This window comes from Parus major, chromosome 1 (genome assembly GCF_001522545.3).
Source record: "Parus major isolate Abel chromosome 1, Parus_major1.1, whole genome shotgun sequence".
Lineage (NCBI taxonomy): Eukaryota > Metazoa > Chordata > Aves > Passeriformes > Paridae > Parus > Parus major.
The window spans coordinates 110,013,006-110,035,838 of record NC_031768.1 but is presented as its reverse complement, the minus strand read 5'-3'; the positions used below and the strand labels follow the sequence as shown (position 1 = coordinate 110,035,838).

The 22,833-nt window shown below is 38.0% G+C and overlaps 1 protein-coding gene across 4 annotated transcripts in view; it reads left to right on the top strand.

Moving 5' to 3' along the window:
• The window catches only part of LOC107206925 (ephrin type-A receptor 6), a 379,928-nt gene extending 358,068 nt beyond the window's left edge, over positions 1-21,860 (top strand). For all 4 annotated transcript variants that reach the window (XM_015633404.1, XM_015633396.1, XM_033518822.1 and 1 more), the window contains 4 exons: positions 1,068-1,217; positions 6,382-6,575; positions 8,940-9,089; positions 12,024-21,860. In XM_015633404.1, coding sequence (XP_015488890.1) covers positions 1,068-1,217; positions 6,382-6,575; positions 8,940-9,089; positions 12,024-12,138 — 609 coding nt within the window. In that variant the 3' untranslated portion in view covers positions 12,139-21,860. The remainder of the gene's footprint in view (positions 1-1,067; positions 1,218-6,381; positions 6,576-8,939; positions 9,090-12,023) is intronic.
• The last annotated feature ends 973 nt before the right edge of the window (positions 21,861-22,833 follow it).

Below are 22,833 nucleotides of genomic sequence, written 5' to 3'. Positions count from 1 at the left end.
TCTAGTTCATTTCCTCTTTTGTTTCAGTCAGAAATACAATTATAACACTGAGCAGAATCTATTACTGCTTGTTGAAAGCAGCTACTGCTGAGTGAGCTCAGCTCTACTGACTGCCTCCTTCTACCATCTAGTGGCACCTTCAATATACTGCTTTTCTCTCTCCAAAGAAATGATCATTCTCATCAGTGAGAATGATAATAAATGTACACTCTTGAAAAGGAAAAAAAACCAAAAACTTCTCAAATGAGCAGTGTACCTGGAGAGGAAATACTTTTTTCTTCTTTCTTTTTTTTTTTTTCCTGAGATGGAAAAGTAGTTTTCATATAGAAGCTATTTATGAGAGAATAGAAGGGATTCTAGTGGTGTAAAGTAGTAATGTCAGAGAAAAATTCTGCACCCTGTGGTCTTGTAAACAGTAAGTTAGGTTTGTTGATTGATTTCTTACTTTTTTTTGATGGCAAAGCTTGGATTTTAGGTTGTAGGCTGCAGAATGACACTGTCTAATATCCTAAGGAAATGCCTATTTAGAAGCACACTTGATTTGTTTTCTACTTGGATATTTAAAGGGTACAACAAAAATTAAAAGATATCATCAAATGCAATGCTTTGAAAATGCATAGAATACCTATAGTTTCTTTCCTGATTATACAATTTTATTAAGAGCTTTTAGTGTTCCATTTTGCAATAGATGTTTCTATTTCATTTGGGGAAAAAGCTTAAATGTCAATGAACTAGAAATTTAAGGTTTGGGATGTTTTCAATCAAAATGCATGTTCTGATTATTTATATGACTGAATAAACATTAATCATCTCAAATGTTTTCTGCTCTTTGAACTGGCTTGTTTTCACAGAGTGCAGGTATTGGTGAATTAGACTACATATGAAATCAAATAAAAAAGGCATATTTCTCCCTTCTCACTTGCAGCAAATTGAAAAGGCAAATTGATGGAAGTCAGAACGTAGAATCTCAGAACCCAGGCTGTTTTGGGTTTTTTTTTTCCTTTTCTTTTAAAACATGTGTTATTCTGTACCCCAATCATCTTGACAAGTTTTCAACCCGTTTGCAGGGTGGGAAGATCCCCATCAGGTGGACTGCTCCCGAAGCCATCGCTTACCGCAAGTTCTCCTCAGCCAGCGATGCGTGGAGCTACGGAATTGTCATGTGGGAGGTGATGTCCTACGGAGAGAGGCCCTACTGGGAGATGTCCAACCAGGATGTGAGTACTGCCCAGGATTAATCCACAACTTTTTCAAACGTGCTTTAAAAGTTAATGCCACTTCCTGCCCTGCTTTGCTGTCTCATTCCCTTTCTAGGCTGGAATATCAATTAAAAAAAAAAAAAAAAACAAACAACAAATTTTCTTCTACTAGAATTGAAAGCTTGTTCTAGAAAAGGAAATATGGAAAAGGGGAAATGGTAGGGTTTTTTTTCTCTACCACAATTTAAATTTTCACAAATTCTCTTGTTTGATGGATCCCTGTGACAGCTCAAACTGGTACACTCAGTCTCCATACCAGCCATCAAGCTCTATGTCAAAATGTGGAATATCAGCCAAGCCACCTTAACCTCTGTCATATATGTGCCTAGAATATTCCTGCATTGGTTCTGAAGAATTGACAAGACTTTCCCAGATGGCTTTTTTCACACTGTTGCTAAGTTATTCAGCTCTTCAAGTCTGGTTGCTTGTTAAGGCTGATCGGTCATTTGGGGATAAGGATCTGAGAGATTTTAATTTAAAAAAATAATTTCACTGTTTCAGGAAGAAAAGGAAAATAACAACCAAACCCTTTAGAAACTAAAAAAGACTGCCACAAAGCTCTCCATTTAGAATATATTAAATAATCAACTACAGCATGTAGATAGCAATATTCAGTTACACCTACATCCAAAATAAAAGTGTCTGTTAATACAAAATGATGCTGCAGGCCCTAATGATGCCATTTGCTGGGGGCTTTTCCTGCAGTTCAGCAGTTCCCAGCACAAAGGACTCCTTTTCTCCTACCCATAGGATTTCAGTGGCAGCATGTGAGCTGTGAGCACCTGTGACCTTCTTACGCATGTTAAGTGACTTCAGGTGTCATTGGGAAATTTCAAGTTATTAGACATAATGTAAATCCTATTTTACAGGATATTGGGACAGTTCTTTTACTACAGTAAATTGTCCTGAATTCACATGAGCTTATTTTGCAGAAATAATAGGATGTTCAAAAGCCAGTGGTACTGTACAGATGGAAGGGAAAGCAAGAGAGAGTGATGTACACTAAACAGATTCATAAAAGACACAGGTTGCAAACAAGACGTAATAAGGTCTTGCATGGGTATAGTCAGAGGTTCTGCTACATCAAAATGTCTGCTAATATTACCATTAAAACATTTACTGAGTTTGGAACGTAATAAAACTCTTCTCTAGACAGCAATTTACATACTTGTTGAATTGGGTGGGTTTTGGTAGGTCACCAAAAGTTTTCCAAGTATAAACTCTCTGCAGAGCCAGGTCTGGTTTGTGGGTTTGGGGTTTTTTTCCCATTCCATCTTACCAATTGCTTTTCTAATTATACAACTGTGGGAAATAGACATGCTTTTTTAGACCATGGCTAAGTAAGTGATGAAGGCAGCTGATGTGCGAAGTTTTAATCTGGTACCTGCCACCTAAATGAACCCAGTCTGGTGTTCAGAGACCTACAGCTGCTCACAGGTATCCAGAATGACTCAACACCTCTGCAAATACAGCATCCTCTACTGATATTCCCCAGCAAGGATTTGGAAGCTGAACTTAAGGAAACCGAATTGCAAAATGCTTCTCATAAAATTAATACTGTACATGGCATAATGCAGAGGCTTAAAATGTTGCTAAGTTTGAGAAATGCTCTTGTTTAAGTAAATAACCATTTTATTATTGTGGTAAGTCATTTCCAAACTGTGTTGGTGCTGATTAATGCACTTCTTAGATGTGTGGCAGGCACCAGAGGTGTCCATTAATTAGGGCTGCTGCACAGTCTGTCGTGTCTTATTGCTTAATTAATAAACATTAGCCAAGATATTGAACTTTCCAAGGAAACTAGTGTACTGATGAACAGATTGTGCTAAGAGTCTGGCTTGCTAATGCTCATGTGAGGGAAGGAAGATTTATATTCCATGCATTTGGTTTGTAGAACAGCTGTGAGTGAAGTCTACTGGGACACCTGTTAGAGGCCACCATATAAATTAATGCATGTTGCAGAGCTGCAGTATTCAAAAAGAAGGAAAAAAATAATGAAAAGAAAATTTAATGGGTTTTAATTGGTATGCAGGGAAACTACTGTAGCAAACAGAATAAAACTCCTTACACTCCTGAAAGTTTTTTGTAATACTGAAAAAAACCCTACTTATCCTAATATAGTTCTTTCAGCTCACAGATATCAAAACACTTGGCAGGTGCCTGGGATTGGCTCTGTACCATGAGGCAGGAGCAGCTGCCTCTCCCTCCTGGTAGATTTTTCAGATGTCAGGAGGACACAGGGACAATGTCCCTCTGGATTCTCTTCTGTCTCAGTCTCATTAAAAAAGCTGTCAGTTAACTTTTGAAGCAAGAATCTCTGTTACTGTTAATAATGAAACTATCAGGAAGATTACAGCTTCATTTTCAGATGGCATTTTTGCCAACTGCCAATTATTTTGAAATCAAACATGTATAAATTTTGTGTAGATGTCCTTAAAATACTGTTCAATCATAACCAATATTTAATATTAACTCTGTTAATATTCAAACTTCACAGCAATGTCTAATATCAAACAAGGTGTTGCTGTACCCTTCCTGTAGATGCAGATTTCATGACTGATGTGGTGCTTTGTCAGCCTTAAACTGACACGGGGAAAAGGCATTTGAGAGGAGTTTACATGCAAAATCTTCACGTTTTATAATACAGAATTTTATATTACTAAGAAAAACTTCATCCTTCTTCCCTTTTAGGTACATGGATATCTGATTTCTCTGAATAGAGAGATGGGTGCTATACATGTGGCAGAGCAAGAGCTAAAATAAATATATAAATAAATAAGGAACTAAAATGCTCTAATTCTTCCTTTGAGACTTGATTCCCACTGCAGTATTAGACACTTATCAGATCTTTACTCTTGCTTCTTAGACTCTAAAAATAATACTTGCCTCACAAGGGATACTAATGAGGCAATATTTCCAGTTTATTTATAAAATGTGCTGGTATTAATGAGAAATTATAATTATCCCAGTACCAGCTGGCATTTCTCTTCATACTGAAATGTTCCTTTTGAACAAGAGAGGAAACAAAATGCACTGTGACTTCATTTTCAGAGGTATGTTAAAACAAAGTGTGGCGGAGAAAATACATCTGGAAAATTATGGTTGCTTTTGGGCTTTTCCTGAATAAATAAATTCAGCAAAACCTCATCAGCCCTCTATTGTTGTGTTGAGCAACTGCTGTATGTCTCTGAAAAGCCAAGCAGCTTTCCTGTTGCCTTAAAAACAAAATACATTTCATAAATTCCACGTTTGTAACATGCAGAGTTAAATGTAAAAATTTCAGTATCTGCATTTCTGGGCTGCTGAGGATGGCCTCATCAGTGGTCAGCACCAACTAGGCTCTGCCCCTCTCTGTCATGAGTGTTTACTGAACCCACCTCTGACAAACTGCTTGAGAGACATTAATAATAAATGTAAAAACAAATGTGAATAAAATTCCATGCACATGGTTGAGTTTTTCCGGTCCTGAGTCCACAGGGGCATTTCTGTCACTGGGAGGCAAGGTTCTGAGGGAAATATTTCCTTGGCAATGTGATAGTGGCATTTTCTCCTGTAACAGCAGCAGGTACATTACAGGACCAGGTCACCTGTGTTTATAGAACAAGCAGCTGTGTGCAGCTACAGAAGCCTTGTTCCATTTCCTGCCATGCCATCAAGGGGAGCTCAGGTCCTAACACAGCTTCATTACTCTTATTTTATTTACATAATGCTTGCAGCATAAGCATTAGGCATTGCTGAGCAGAGCCAGCATTAATTCAGAATTCAAATAGAGAACAGGGATGTATTCCAGGATAAAAAGATTGAATATATTGAAGCCAGAGCTGGTGCTGTAAAACATTGATTTGCTGTAAAGAGTTTAATGTAACCCTTCCAGCTGCATTAATATGTCGGCAGCATGTCCATACATCTGTGTGAGAATGACAAATGTCTCCTTGCAGCACAGAGGGTATCACTGCAGCAGGTGTGTTCCTCCTAAGTGCACAGTGTGGCTGTAAATATTGTATGCAATCCTTTGTACATTAGAAAACATTAGAAATCCAGCACTGGCTGGATTTTTATGGGGGAGGGTTATGCATGTGTGGTAAGGCTGGACTTTTTTCTAGTTTCATTTCTGATCAATCACTGATTAGTTTTGCATTAAATTTTAAACAAAAAAAAAAAAATCCTGACTGTGTAATTTGTAACATCATCCCCACTGCCACCACCACTCACTGTAGAACCTCCTCACCTTTCCTTGTCTTTTTTAAATCCTACATAGGATGAATCCATGTAAGCTGTTATGAATCCATGAAACTTTCCATGGACCTTACTTACTTTTGCTTCCTATCAAGCCAGGCTCTTGATATTCAGCCACTCTTCTTTTCAAACAATGTTTTTTTCTACCCATGTTACTAAAAATAAGCTCTCCTTCAACTCTGATCAACTAATTTTTCATACATGTAATTAATCTGTGGCAGCAGACTTGTTTCTTTCTGAGTCCTTACCAAACACCTTTTCTGTATCTGCTGAATCTGAAGGTCTGACTCACTTTAGGGTAATACCATAATTTTATTAACTTTTGTTTAGTTATAAACATCTCAGACATCCAGGTTTCTGAGGGAGACTTGCAAAACAACATTGCTGTAACTTGGTGTGGGGGACTTTGCCAGAATTAATCACACTCTAATGATCAGCAGCAACATGTGAATACCAAGTACATTTGTCAAGTGCCACAATGTGTATTTGTGGTTCTTGGTTGCATTGAGGTATTGCTACACACAAACACTGTGAATGCAAATATTAGAGCATGGTGGGATGCAGTGGCCGCACCAGGTGAGTTTGTGGCCCCCTGAAGTGGATGAAAATGATGGTGGTATTGGTGAGTTTTATTCCCCTCCTACTTTCTTAGCTGTTTGAAGAGGATGACCAGTGACCCTAAAAAAGCTCCTACTGTGTTTCATATGCCTACAAAATATTTCCTGTCTCCACTGGTCACACCCTCTGTCAGTCCTGACTCCCCAAGTGAAGCCCCAGCAATGCATAAAGTGAGGGTGGCTGTGCTATTGATAATCAATCATCCCTGGTCTGACACCATCCTTTCAGCATTTAATGCCTGGTAACTGTACCCATTGTGTATCTGCAGGTTATACTGTCCATTGAAGAGGGCTACAGGCTTCCAGCTCCCATGGGCTGCCCAGCTTCTCTTCACCAGCTCATGCTTCACTGCTGGCAGAAGGAGAGGAACCACCGTCCCAAGTTCAGTGACATTGTCAGCTTCCTGGACAAGCTGATCCGCAACCCCAGCACCCTTCACACCCTAGTGGAGGATGTACTTGTGTAAGGCTCCTTTTGGTACTTTATTTTCTTCATAACACAGAGTGGCTGTCATTGTGCTTCTCTCACCCCTACTTAATGCCCTAAACCCTGAGTTCATAATGTCATGCAGGTTCAAATAATTTTGAGCCTCTTTTACATTTACTTTATTGTCAATACACTGTTGTACAAGGGAGGTTTTTCCCTCAAATCATGAAGATTATATTAGGCTTTTTTATTATTATTTTTCTCTGTGTTCTGTTTGTGCACTATCTATCCTTAATCTTTGTGAATCACTTTTTTGTGTGTGTGTGTGTGTGTTTTTCCTATGTGCTTGTTTTCTCTTTGTAATTTTTTTCTCCATTCAACAGCCTGTCTCTCCATCTGACAGTGTTCAAACAATTTCTGAACTGCCTTGGAGTAAAATCCTGCAGAAAGTAGCTGTGTCTTAGCTTGCTAAATCTTTATTTGTCTGCAGCAGAATGGCAGCAGTGACAAAATAAGAGATTTTGCTGTTACCATCCCACAACAAATTCTTGATAGTGTTGCTCAGGTTGTTTGCTTGGTTTTTTTTCATTAATAATATTTCAGAAATGAACGCAGCCATAGGATAAGCAAGGCTGTGGTGGAAGAATTTGTCAGTATTTGTAGGCTTGTTGATCCAAGCTGTCCCTGCATATCAGCTGGAACCTGCAAAGGTCCAGGTGGCCTCACTCCCTTCAGTCACCAAGAGTCACCTTAAGATAAAGGTGTTTTCATGGAGACCCCCTGGGTTTGTAAGGTGCTCTCAAGCCCTTAATGGGGCTTGCTGAGAACCTTTAAATGTTTTTGAGAAGGGCTGAGCAACGAGGCAAAATTGAGCTGGTACCTTGCTGTGGGAAAGACTGAATGGAGAAGTTGGTAGGAAAACCTGGAGTGAGGGCTACAGCCATTTCATCAACACAGACTAGACAGACTTGTGGGATTAAATATCAATTCCCTAGAGTTAGTGTCCTCTATGTGTATATGCATATAAATATATATATATATATATGACTTGCTGTTTGTACCTTGATCATTTTATTTAGCATCAGAGTAATTGTTTTTTTCTCTCTTTTAATTTTAAATCTTAACTTACGGTCTGAAAAATTAAGGCTTTATTGAACTGTGATTGACTTCACCTGCTTGGGAAAGGTTTTTCCATTCATTTGAGAATGCTTGTTGCAGTTGTTGGGTAACCTTCTTCTATAGAATCATAGAGTAATTCAGATGGGAAAGGACCATGGTAGGTCTTTAATTACAGTTTGTACTTAGCAGTGTTCTCCTGTCCTTCAGCTTCTCCCTCTATCATTTTGGTAATATGAATTAAAATCACTGTTCTTACCACATTTGGAATGTATGTGGGTGAAACTTGTACATTAAGACATGAGGCTGTGTGGCTTCCTACATTATACATTAAGTCATGTTCCATCAGTAGATGTTGGTTGGCTTTTGCTGTCTAAATTTTCATTTTCAATAAATTGTGCTTTCTCCTAAAGACTGCCATAAAGATTTTACAAACAGCAGTGTGCATTTTCTGCATTTTCTTCATACAGTTTCTCTACACAAAATGCATAAAGCCAGTGGAAGTTGTGAGCCCTCCCAAGTGTGGCACACAACAGAAGACTGGAAATCAATGCCCCAAAATTGCAATCTTTTTTTTTTTTCTTTTCTTTCTTCCCATCTTTCTGTTTCAATTGTGATAATATTAGGGGACAGAGCTCAAAAAGATACATGACTAAATTAGCTCCTTCAATTTTGTTTGCTACTCTGTGTAATTCTATGTAAAAGCAAAGATATCACATTTTATTCTTTTTGCCTCTTTTAGGGTGAGTTTTAGCTTTTGAGTACTGTAATCAAAGTGTTCCTGTAGCATAATGGTATCACAGTGAGGAGCAATCTGGGGTGGGAGTGGTTGTAGATAAATGTAAAAATCATCTCATGGTGGTTTAATTTTTTTAATTGCATCTTATGCTAAATTTTTGTTGTCCTCTACATTGAGTACCATATCAACAAATTATTATAATCCTGAACACATCAATATGCTAGAAAACATTATGTGGAATAAAAATAAGAGCACTGGGAGAAGCCTTTGCCTCAGTGTGTAACTGAGCTGCAGTTCTTTAATAAAATGTATTGTTTAAGTAGTGCAACTGGGCAGACTGATGTGATGTATAAGTTTTAGACAACAGGTTAAAGAGATCCTCAATTAAGGTCTGACCTTTACAGCTCTGACTCCTCTCTCATTCCTTCTGCCTTTTAGTAAAAGCTATGACTACCAGGGTAAATTGGGTGTCATATTTTCTATTGCTTAGTAACCTTTGCTTTTATTTATTTTTTTATTTTTAAATTTTTTTTGTTTCTTTACAGAATGCCAGATTCACCTGGTGAAGTTCCAGAATATCCTTTGTTTGTTTCAGTCAGTGACTGGCTGGATTCCATAAAAATGGGTCAGTATAAAAATAACTTCATGGCAGCAGGTTTCACAACTTTGGATATGGTTTCAAGAATGAATATTGAGTAAGTACATAATCTATTACCCCTTACAGCGACTAATTAATCTGAATTTGGAGGCTGCAGACACACAAATATTGTAGAGTATGGAACAGTGCTTTCATTTCCTTTCCTCCCTCAGCTAACAAAGGACTAATACAGTTATTTACCAGAACAACACAAGAGAAATGTCTGATGGAGAGAGCCAGAACTGATAGATCCACTCTGAGAGAATACCAAACACAACCAAAGGCCAGGGATGAGCATGTTTCTGGGGGAATCAGTTCTGATCTAGACCACTGAAATCAGTGGCAAAAGTATTTTCTTAGTTTGCTATGAATATCATCAAGTCCTTATCAGTCCTGATAAGGAAGTTGTTCCAACCATCTCTGACACCACCCTGTTGGTTTTTTTTAATGCAAACCCTGCACTCAATATAGAAGTGTTTGGGCAAACTATGGATTCATATGGTAGCATGAGGATGGGCTCTGTTTTGTTCTCTATTGCCTTCCCATGAATTCCCAATCTTTTATTTGACACTAGGATTGACTGTATTAATGGTAGCTGTCAGTTAAGATTGAGGAATTTTACATGTAAAATTAGGACTGATTTTCTCCCACATGCATCTCTTCTTATTCACCTACAATGAATTCCATCTGCTGCATTATGGCATAGTCACTTAGTCTTGGGAGATCCTTCCAAAACTCTGCACAGCTGCCCCTTTCTCTTCCTCCCTTGAACAGTTCAGCCTCACCAGCTGAGTTTTTCACCTCTTGCTCATCTGTTTTCCCACACCTTTTACTGATTTGTTGAACAATAATGTTCAAAATTATCCCAGCAGAGGTCCCTGCGGATTTATATCAATAACTACACTGTAAATCTAAATGTAAATGTAAAACTGACAACTTACTGCAAACTCCTGTCTTTAAACCAGTTATTTAGTCATGCAAAGACCACATTATGCTGTGTATTATGTTACACCCTGTATTACACAGAAGTTTCTCCTCGTTTACTTTATAAAGCTTTTGTGAGGAGTTTTCTCTAAAGCTTTTGGAAATCCAAGTGAGGTGTATCAAATGGATCATCTCCATCCATTGGAAACAATTCTATAAAGCAGAACTTTTATTTGCAAAAGCCATGGTGACTCAAGTAACTAATTTATCCAAGCATCCAGTAATTTAGTACTTTCCTGTAGTTTCTCTTATGCCCTGTAATGAACACAGACTCACGGGTCTGTGGTTCCCCAGATCTTTCCTGGAAACATTTTGTCTGGCTCCATACTACAGGCACCAAGAAATTTTTTTAACATGCAGAGCGCAGCTGGTAACTCCCCCTCTCACAACCCTGATAGTAAATCCATTATTCCATCTTCACTTTCTTTTGAAACTTTTGCCTAAATATAATCTTGTCTGGACATGGGTTGTTGCTTGTTTTTCAGTTTGTCCTATAACCTCTCCTTCAGTCATTTCAGACAGATACTCTGGCAAGCCCCCCAGAAAGGATCTGGCATGGGAGTTATTTCAGTTTCTTCCACAGTGGATGTCAACTCAAATGGTTAAGTCTTCCAACAATGGCCACTCTTTCAGTGCTCTTTTATGCCCAAATCATCATTAGACTCTATACATTTTATGGCAGGCTTCTTGTACCCAGTGAGTTTGCATAAAGATTTATTTTAAGTTACTTTTTTTTTTTATTTGTTGGAGGGTTTTTTTTTCCTGTTTGTTCCTCAAGTTCCTTTTTAGTCTGCCTTACTGTGCTTTTGCAGCTAATCTAAGATTATCATCCTTTCTACTTTGTTTAGATACCATTTCAACTTTTTGAAAGATTCCCTCTCTCTTCAAATAATTTGTGTTACACAAGACCTGATGGCTTCTTTCTGTGTTTTATCAGGCCTTCCTTGATAAATGCTAAGCATCAGTCTTGCATTTCTAAGAACACTCTCCTCTGTAAAGCTTTATTCTTTACACTGACTCCTTTTAGCTTCTCAGATGCTCAGTATTTTTGCTGACCTCAAGTGTTGTGTGTCATACCTTGTGAGAATGTTAAGCCTAAGCACGTAATAGTTGCAAGCTCCCCAGTGGTTCCTCAGCTGGAGGATCCAGAGGCAGACATCTGGAACTGCACATCTGAAATACATGAAGGCCATGCCTTATCCCATGAGCTCCTTTACTGGTTGTATCATCACAGTTTTTGAGGATAAACAGGCAATATCTGTGTATATCCCAGTGTGGAGTTTGCATAATTGACACACCTGGCATATCTGAAGTTTCCATTCCTCAGCACCTCTGTGATCTTTCTCAGATCTTGCAGCTGAGCATGTTTATAGGAAAACTAAGCTGGTGGATTGTGCTGAACTGTGGTGGTTGTTGACTTCATTCCTGCCAAAGAGTCGAGCCCAGCAAGTGACAAGAGCTGCCCACTCTGGGGTGCAGGGCTAGATGAGCTGAAGGGGAACTGGGAGGGAAATCAGGGTCAGTCTGGAACAATCACTGCTAATTTGATCTTTAGACCATCTCTCACTACCTCACTACCATTCTGCAAATCATCACAAGCACAACCTCTATTTCTGCCTCAGAAGTGCAATACTGAGTGTACAAGCCCCAATCCTTTTCAAGTATGAGTGGGAAACAGTTGCTACAATCACATTACTAAAAATGGGCTATTAGAACTCACCTCTATGATTAGTCCTTGAGATTTGGAAAGATTAATTGAAGATTAATACTAATTGATTAGTATCAAAAGCCCCAGTGCTCTAAATACATTTTTTATTATATTGTTTTTCTTAAATTACTGCTTTCTAAAAAATTGAAATTGACAGATGCAGAAAAATTGAATTTTCAGCTTTCTTATAGGCTGTGGCCAGGAAGGTAAACTGTCCCGGAGAAGTCATCATATTATATTCTTTTGTGCACCAGAGGCTTTATTATATTTGCATCCAAGATGAAACTTTTTATCTTGCAGTGACATTAGAAGAATTGGAGTTGCACTCATTGGACACCAGAGACGAATAGTCAGCAGTTTACAGACTTTGCGGTTACACATGATGCACATACAAGAGAAAGGATTTCATGTATGAAAGTAATAGAACAACTGTGTTTTGTGCCTCAGCATTTCTAAAATGGAAAAATATTCTCATTCTTCCCTCCTGCTCTTCCCAACTTCAAGAACTGCAGTCTCCAGTTCAGACTATACAAGTACTTCTATGTTAATGCTTCCAAACCGGAATTTTTAATCACACTGCACAGCTCCTTCACCAGTTCTCTGCCAATAAAATCCTGGCCTACTGCAAGACTATTGCTACACATTGATGAATTACTCAGCATGGATGTGTAACTTTGTATAACAGTATTTGGGAAACTTTCATAGACTGACTTGAAAGCAGTAATCTATTTGGCCTGGTGTGGCTTCTTTATCGATGTATTTAGAATTTACTGGTAGATCAAAAAGTATTTGACTTCTTTCATGTTCTGTGACCATGTAACTTCCAACACCAAATGTGCAATCAAAAAGAAGTTTAACATAAATATTTATTTTATCTCTTAATTAAATCCAAATGTATGTGTCCTATCATTATATTACTTTCTAGTAGTTTGAATGCTGGTAAGCTGGTGCCTCAAAACATTAGTATGGTTTGCAGAAATTACTGATGATTTTACGTAGAGAGTTTTCATTGTGTGGATAATTGGAAGCATAGTGAGAGTAATCTGTTTGAAATCTTAAGGAAGGTTCATGATTTTCAATTACTTTAGCACTCGACACTTTTTATGCTTTAAATTTTAGATTAGGTTGGAAAACTTGTTTATCCTTGGGATTCCTCACCACCCTACAACCCTTCTGTTGTTTTTTTTTTTAATGTAATACTCAGCATTTGCTTCTACTACTGGAAAACTGGTTGTATCGTTCCCATGACCACATGTAAAACACAGTTGTCAGCTCTGTTGTGGATGCACAGATTTCAGAAAAGCTTTCTGTTTCAAACATGCAGGTCTCTGCTGTTGGATAGGGAATCATCTCCAGCAGCAGCAGCAGAGCTCAGAGGGCCAGCCACGGGTGGGGTGTAGGGATCATTCCCGTGGGAGCAGGCTGGCCATATCCTCCTCCAGCTGAGGGCAGCGGTACAGCCCCACTGCTGCTGGAAGTTACGGGCTGCAGGATGCAGTGACCTTGCACCAGGGCAGAAAAGGAGATGCAGGACAGCAGTGTGGTAACGTGTTGCCTTGAGTCTACTTCTAACTGCTTTTAGAAATTAAAATGCAAACTCTGCTGAAATGGAGCTCTGGTCATTCCAGGCCAGATCTTCATTTAGCACACATCTCTAAAGGACACCCGAGGTATTACCTTTAGAACCCTTCAATAGCCATATTTACATGCAAGAAAACGTCAGCAAAGGCCTAACATAATATTTGTACCTCTCTAAGACTTCCAGCTTCCATGTTTTGTTCAGACAACTGACACAGACGTGCTGGGCTATTTTTCCAAACTTTTGCATGGGATATGCACCCCTGGGAGCAGAGGCAGGACCGCATGGCCGCGTGCGGTGGGAACCCCACGCAGATCTACAGCGCATGTCACACGTAACCCTGTGCAGACGCTTCTCTTCATGCCTGTGTCGCTTGGAGGGTATTTTTGAGTTCTGTGGCATTCCAATATGCTCAAGCATTACAGCTCTTCTGTTAAAACGTGCATTTGGGTAATAAGTATAATCTATGTGTATATCAAAAGGAACTAACTGCTTCGTGTAATCATAATGGTATTTACCGCTTCATTTACAGTTTGTAAATCACAAGGTATTTCCTAAGTCTTGGAAAAGGCTGCCATTGCATATCAGTGACAAAGAATGAAAATCAGAAAGCAACTCAGAAAAGATTATGCTTCCAACCAGATCACAGAGTAAGACACACGAGGCCTGATTCACTGTTGTCAATTTATGTTGGAATAACTGCATTAATTTAGGGGAGATAACAGTAACTAACACACTAAGTAAATCTTTCTCTCCTTAAAAAAAAAAAAGGGCAGATGTAACTGAGGAGCAAGTTTTCTAAGGATCAGGAGTCACTGGTGTTCTACAATGCCAATTTGATGAGCTTGTTTGAAGAAGGGCAGTTTCAGTCCTATGGTAGCTCCAAAGGTAATTTTGTCAGCAGGACTATTCCCACTGAACACATCAGTCTATAAGTCTAGTAAAGACTTGAGTTTTACAAGATCACAGCCCTTCAGTGAGAAAAAAAACATTTGTTCTTTTCTGTGACTGTCACTTGAAAAATTCTGCCTGAATTCCACATCTGAATAATTTTTTTTGGTAGAGGTGCTCTTACAGAAAGAAAACCATACTTACCTGAAGCCTTTTCTAAAATTACTAACACAACACAGAGTAATTTAAAAGTGGATTTTGCTTCATCATTTTATTATCTGTTTTGCCTATGCCTTCCATGGCCAACAGCAGGACATCTGCAGAATGAGCCTTTCTCACAATTAAATCCATTACTGAGGAAGTATGAGTCTGTTATTTGTTAATGGGGTTTCAAAATCATTCATAGCTGACCCAAACCATGTATGTGCACTTTTAGATTGTCTTTTGCCAGTTTTTTTGTTCCTGGTAGTGAGGATGCAGAATTGACATTGTTACATGCACACAACCTGGATATATTTCATGAAAATTAATTTCTAAATTTATCACACTACTGAAAATATTTTTTCAATAGAAAAAAGTATAGCAAAAGTAAAACATTTATTAATCAGATATATTTTTTATATAAACAAGAGTGTTGGTAACCAGAAAGGAAAGAACAAGGGATTCTTTGAGCACATCTGTTAATAACATTGTTAATCCAGGATTTTGTGGGTTTATGCAGCTTGTTTTTCTGTTGTTGTGGTGCAGTATGACACTTAATAGTTATCTTGATGAAATTTATATTTTCCCATTTTTTGAAATGTTTTACTTGCTCTTGTGCTGATTCCTAGTCTATTCTTGCTTTAGTTTGGGGATTTTTTCATATTTTTAATTTAAAAACAAAACAAAAAACAACCCTAACAGGTGTTATTTTTCAAATGTGAGCTTATTTCTGTACAGGCCACAAATGTATTTGTGAAATTAGAGTAACTTTCTTTGTTACAGGAAATTCTTTCTTCAGGAGAAAATCAGCTCTAATTATCCTGCATATTACAGTGTGCTGCTGGAGTTTAACAAATTTAAGCAAATTTAATAGGCTGTTTTTGAAAATCTGGCCCACATTACAGAGTGCTTTATGACTAAAAGTACCCACTGAAAGTTCACAAAATAAAGTGCGTGTGATATGCAAGCAACAAAAAAAAAAGGTGTTATAATGTGAATGTCATAAGGAAATAATTCTTGCCTGTCTCTCTGCATTCAGTGATAGCTCATCCATTCAGGCATCTGTGCTTGGTCAGATGAATCTCATGTCTTATTTGTATCCAGTCATTTTGCTGAACCTGTGAAACAGAGAGGGTCTTGTTCATGATGTTCATGGTGTTAAAACTGAGCAAGGCAGAGGAGGAGGTTTAGCAGAATTTACTCATGAGGTGTTTGCACATTGGAATTACTGAGAAACAATGAGATGCCATGAGGTGAAGAGAATTGAGCCTCATCATTTAAATTTTTCTTGAACAATATTTACCCTTTTTGTTTCTCATGTACTTAAAGCCAGTGTCTGTCCAATAAAAGCTTAGAAACATGCCATGCTTCAGGACATCAGACAGCAAAAAGCAATCCTTTACTTGCAAATAGTGCACTCAACAATAACTTCAAATAAATTAGTTGTTCTTGACAAACATTCTGTGTCCAGTATTGTATTAGGCATTACTTGTATTATTCTGACACAGAACTCATAAACTGCAGTACTTTGATTTTTACATCACTTAAGACTGACTATCCATTTGCCATTTTTTATATCATGAGCCTAACACAGGGCTTCATTAATTTATTTTCCAGTGCATATTCCTACAGGCTCCAAAGTTGGGTCATAAGTAACAAACAGACCCCCTTTATCCAGAATCAGATGAGATTTACCATGAGAAATAGCTGGGACTATGGAGGTACCTAGTGAGACTGCGTTACCCAGAGCAATTTCCATGTCAGAATGACCCCATGGGACTACATCAGCTACCAAGGTAAAGCAGCACAGAACATTCTTGACCTTGTATTGAAGAACAGTCCCTCATTTCCAGCTGGCCCTGTTATAAACTGCAGAATTTATTGAACTGTTTTACCTCAGCTGATGGAGTGGTTCTATGGGACACATTCTGGCAGCTCAGAATTCTCTTAGGAACAAGGGCCCCCGTAACTACCCTGCCATTGGCTTACTCTGTCTTGGAATATTCATTCAGAGAGTGGAAAGCAGGACTTGCCGCTAATCCAGTCCAACATTTCTTGAGTTAAAATAATTTTAAAAAGTCTGTCTTCCATTGCATCTTCCAGGAAAAGTGCTAAAGGTAGAGACACTTGTGGCATTTGCACATGGTTGAAGAACTCTGTATTTCATTAAACAGTTTTCTTCCAGAATACTCTTGTTCACCAATTGTAATGAATCTTTCTTGAATAAATGACAAAGATAATTTTTTTTTATATAATAGTACTATAATTATTTTCTGAGAGTGAGGGAAAGATGTGTTGGGCTGGGCTAACTCTTAGTAGGACAATGATCTTGAAATCTCCTGGGGAGACAAATGAATCAGCTCTGAAAAGGAAAAAAAAAAAACTCCCTAAAACCTACAATAATGTAAAAAGGGAAGAACTGTCCATACTGTGCCAAGGAGCTCTGACAAAAGCCCGAGTTGCATAAGACAGTGCCAGGTACTTACAGCTGAAAAAATTTTCCCCCATCACATCCTGCATTTAGCAGTGCACACTGTTCATCCATGAGTGTTGTATACAATTCCTCAGATTGTGGACCAGGATATGGTGAACATGTGGTGGTTATAAAATTTATGTCTATATGTACATAAAGAATTGTAAATAGAATGTATATCATAATATCAGATTTTTCAAACCTACAGAATTGATTTCCTATTACCAACTACTAATGGGGTTTATTTGCTCCATAGGCTTTTAAAATTCTTAATGGCATGTACTGTGTGTGTATAATTCTTCCCGAAATTCCTTGGCTTGTTAGCTGGAAATGGACAGCCTCTCTTTTCCTGCACTGGTAAAAAAAAAACATTTTCAAACTGGCTCAGAGAAAGCTGCCTGCTCACCCCTCTGCTGCCACCTCACCCAACCCCTTCCTGCTAATTCTCTTGCTTTCATCTAGTTAGTGTAGAAATGAGTGATCCCAACAGGGAAGCAAGGTGCCCATGAGCCAGCAGAACTAGGAAGATGGAATCCGTGCTATAAAGAGTTTTCAGTTCCTCTGCTGAAATCACCAAAGATGTTGACAGAATATATAAATTATTTTCTTTTAAATGGCCATTTATAGACAACTAGGAGGTTAAAATGAGGGAAATTTTCAATGGAATATGGGTAAGGATATGCCAACATATAGTATAAAAAGATATGCTGAATTTTAGAAGGGAAAACTAACAACAATGGTTGATGAAAAACGTAAGATTAAAAAATGGATTAAACTATATTTCCATATTTTATATGTGAAATAATGTAACAAGAGTTCAGTGAAATCTATTTTGTGTGTATATTTCTTTAAATATCCTGCATGAGTGTATCTTACTTTCCTTTCCTGGAAGAGATTTCCCAAGTACCTATCTCTTCCAGAAAGGTTTAGCATATTATCTGATATTTTCATACCTGAATAATTAAACTGCAATAAAAAATGCAAGTTCTGACAGTGAAGTGAAGATATGGGGAAACAATAGAATTAAAAAGATCAGTCTCAAAGTAATTAAAGTTTTCACATCTGTTCTACTTTTTTCCTGCCCAAAATTTTTACCTGTATCTATCTGAGAACTTTAACTAGTTCTTCACACTTCTCAGTGACACCTCAGAAACTCCTTAATCTGTAAACAGTTCTGAGTCTGTGCAGCTTAATTCATATAAAAAAGCTGATTTGAAATGGGACTTTATACAAGACTAGAGTTAGGCATAATCAAAAATTAAAATTCCTATAAAATATCAGTCATACAGCATGAGATAACATATTTTGCCTTGTTATTGCCTTATTATCTTCATTTCTGACACTTCAGTAAAGAGCTGGTCAGCAGCAGCATGTATGTTGAGTGGTAGGTAAGCCAAAACCCTGAGACCAAAAATCCACAAAGCAAAGAGAAATCCAGATCTCTGCATTCTGAACCATGGGATGTCAAGGGACTCTGGAGAAAGTAACCTTGAATCTAGAATCTGGAAAATCAGGTTTGGGAGAAACCTGCTTTGGAACCCAAGTACTCAGTTCTGGTTGTGGATGCTGAAAAAAGTGCCCAAGGAAACAGTCTAGGGACTATTTTCATAGTATCATCACCACATCAGGCTCTGAGTGATAGGAAGATTTTTTTAAAAAAAATCTATTTTCTGATCTTTCAGGATCCAGTGCAAGACAAAAAAAAAGGTACAGTTGTCATAATTTATACTGGAAAGTCCAGCAGAAAAAATTATGAATTACTAATTGTTGTTATAGCTACATACTGACTTTCTTGAGAAGAACCTAAATAAATAATAAAATGTAGAAGCCTCCAGTTAATATTGGCTTAGAAACTGAGTTTTCAGTTTTTTCTCATTCAGGATGGTCTTTAACTGAAAATTATTGAGGGGAAAAAGGAAAAGCATAATAGGATTATTTTTTTTTCTTTAAGAAGCTGGGTGGTCTAAGGTGTATAATTTACCATCACAGTCTCTTTGTGTACAATAGGATTTGCTGAAAAAGACAAAGTGCAGCCAGTGTTCCAAATCTGTAGATTATTTTAGTCACTAATTGTCAATTTGGGAAGTTCCATTTTTGTCTTGGGTGAGTTCTGCCCTAAAACACCCAGTATTTCCAAATCCTGCTGAATGATTTAATGAACATCTTGATTAATTCCTGGGAGAGTGATGTGGCTGTGAGGAATTAAAAGTTTCTGTGTCAACAGGCAATAGTTTTGCTGTGATTTAAGTTCCTCAGTGTTTGTTACTGACTTCCATGGCAGTGGGATGAAGCCCAATGTCTGTATACTCTGTAGGTAGGCTCCATCTCTGCAATCAGACTTTCCTTTCCTGCACCCCACTACTGTTATTGGTAATTTGTTGTTAGAGAACCAGCACTTATTGGGACACAAGCTGTCTTGTTCAAATGATTGCTAGAAGTTTTTGCTGGTTTTAATTTCTCTGTTGAAGCATTTCAGGTTGAGATGTAGGTTAGTCCCTCAGGGCATGATCCAAAGTCAGTTGTATCCATAAGAAGAGGTCAAGTGAGTGAAACACATTTTAAATCAAAGGTTTCTACAGACTTTCCTGAAACAGATAGTCTCATTTGATAGGGAGAGGAGAGTGCACTGAGCCTAAAAGACAAGGCTGCTACCTCAGGGATGTGATCAAGTAGGCTGTGGTTACCTGCAACGTGGTAAAATGCAAGGTACAAAAGTTGGGTGCTGCCATGTTTGTTGTTTTCTCTGGAACGGGAGGTCAACTCTGACTTTGGAATTAGTAACCTAAATGACCTACACATCTCATAGGGTAGCTGGCAGAAATGGTCTGGGTTTGTGGGGTTTTTTTCCCCAGATAATTTCCCAAACTTCTGGATTTAAATTCAGGTTGAAATCACCAGCCCCATCAAACAAACAGAACCTCCAAAACAAATAGGACTTTTCTATCTTTCTTCTTTCCTAAGCATAAATCAGGATGCAATACATGTTCTGGCTGATGATTTGCCTCTTTGAACAAGCTGCTTCATACTCCTGGTGCACTGCAGTCTAAGTTTTCAGATTTGCCAGTTAATGAATGGCACAATAGCAAACAAAATAACAAATGCCCTCTTAGTGGTTCCATTTATTGATTCTTTCACTAATTCCCTATCTGAAGAAAACCATCCCACTCCAAGATTCCTAATAATGAAACCTGTAAGCATTTTACAGCTTCATGGACATGATTCTCTATCTGCCTCCCCAAGAAACAGTGAGCTTTGAATTGGCAATGTAGCATTTTTACTACCATTTCTTCTGCAGAAATTTCTTCTCCCAGCTTTTCTAAGGTTGAGAGGTCTATTTCACACTAAAAGTAGGAAAAGCTGTTTCTTTGTTCACTCTGGTGATGGGATTCAGTGTTTGTTGCTCTTACCTAGAGCCTTCCATCTGCTGCTGTTGAGGCCAATATCAACACTCTCTGGTGGTATCAGTTACATCACATACAGCACTGCCGTGACTGAAAACCCAGAGATGTAAAAAGGGCTCGTTCTTCTCTGGTGTGGTATAAATCCTACTGACTTTGGGAACTTCTTTGCACTTCTCAGGATTGCACCTGCAGTTTAGCAAGAAAAAAAAAACATGTAGAATATCATGTGAAACCCGGTTTACTGAAAGGCAATAGCTTATTTTCTAGCAAAGCAACATTCATTGATCTAGTTGGAATTAACAGATTTAATTTTGTCATCACTTTTTTTTTAAAAAAAGAAACTACTTTGACTTTCAGAAAAAAAATATAAAACCAATATTTTACTACCTTCCAAACATTAGCTTTGATTTACTTTTGGAAGATAATGTGGTTGGTATGTTTTCTCAGGATAGCCTCTATCTATTTCTGTGTGTTGGTTTTAAATGTATCTGAATTAAAAGGGGTTTTAATCTCTGTCTCTTCTGTGAAATTAGATTGTACAAAACTAAATATGACTGCTCTTCATAGTTTGCTGTTCTAGCATAGCCATAAAATGTATCAATGTATGTGTATATATGAATAAATATTTGACGACAGACACTTTAGATTATATATTTAAGCAGCCATGTCAAAACTTCAGAGGTAGATGGCTTCAAAAGCAATGGTAAAATCATAATACTCGCAAATTATTTTACAAAATCAAACCATGGCCTCAGCACAGATCTCATATCCTTACCAGTAGTCTGAAACCCACCTTTTCTTTAAAGACCCCTGCTAAGGTTTGTTTTGCCATTGCTTCTTTAACCAAGGCGTGTTTGAATAATGACAACTACCTGTGGCTCAGTCCTCAGCAGCGATCTCCCAGCAGAGCTGCCCTGGTGCTGCAGTACCAGAGGCTCTGGGTTCCCCCTCCATTGGTCTGAGCTCGTGTGGCGCTGGAGCCGCTCGTTCTGGGAGACTGAACATTGCACAGCCAGTGTCGATGCTTCCCCCTGGGACTGCCTCACTCCTCACAATTACTTTTCTTCACCTAATATATCTCCCATACATGTCCCACTGCATTTTGGTTTTGCCTGTTTAGAACGGTACTGTAGGAATATCCATGGAATAAAAAGCTTATCCTACTGATTTGCAGTCCCAAAGGGAATTTACATTAGACGTGAAGTTGTTATTATTTACTGAAAAGTGGTGTTATCTTCTTTTCTTTATTATTATGATTCTATTCCTATGATACTATGATGTTTCATGTAAATTTTCATGTGCTGGCATGCCTACAAGTTAATAGTGTAATAGAATGCTCAGCTCTCAACATTAGAGTGTTTTTAAGGTGAATTGCATCACATATGCCATCTCTTTGCAGAAAGAATATGGGGTTTGGCAAAACTACCTGCTGAGCAACATAATGAGATTTTTGTACAAAGTACAAGTTATTGATTATTATTGTATTTTATTTTTCTATGATTTCCTAAGAGGCATTATCAGGTCTTACAGATGGGGTAAGCCTGTTTATTAAGATATTTATTAGCAAATAAAAGTTACAGTACTGGTGGTTATCTTTGAGTTAATGGTGTTTGTTTGGCCTTAAGTTACTAATATAACTTAGTAACAGTGAACATGGTGAAGCCTGTCATACATGATCATGCAAAAAAAAAAAACAACCCAGCTGCTTAGCACAGGGTGGTGTACTAATAAAGATGGACAGGCAATATGCTCCAACACTTGAGATGCTTTGGGGTGATGTTGTTTTCTTCAGCTAAAAAATGCTCTTCTGTGCTTACCACTGAGCATTTATGCTCAAAAAGGACACACAGTTCACAGCATCAGGGAAAAAAACTGTGCACATTAAGAGTTGCAAACAGCCGTGCTCTCCCCTTCTTGGGAAACACTGTGAATCTGAATTTTAAATGGCTTTTAATGCACTATTAAGATTCTGCAGTACTGTTCGCCCTCCTCATGGTGATTCACTGAGCCATGCAACTCGCTCTCTAGTGTTTGTCAAAGCTTTCACTGACAAAAGCAGTTTTAAAACTGATCATATTATGTAAATAATGCCAGGGAAACACACGAGGATTCACAAAGAAGTGAATGCCATATACAATAACCAGACCCTACCTCAAAAAGCTTAAAGTTGTAATGAGTCTTTCATTGCATAAAATCACATGCATGCAATGCAAGGCTGAACAGAAGTAGCTGTAGAGTAATAGGAAATGAGTGTCAGATGCCCACAGTCCATTACATCCTGCTTATTTTACATGGGAAGAGCTTTCTCACCAAGGACTGTCAGGTTTAACACAGTGTACATAATGAGGAGACAGTGTTTCATTTTAGATCTGGTTACAGAAATGCCTTTGCCATTCTTCGTTCTCCAATGAATTCATCGGACCTACTCTTCAGATACTTGAGATTTCAAATAGAAACACCCTCCTCTACCATGTATATACCTCACAGCTTGATTAGCTTTTAGAAAGTTTTTCATCAGTGGGATGATGAAATTAATTAAATCTGTGGGATTAATGTCACCCGCTT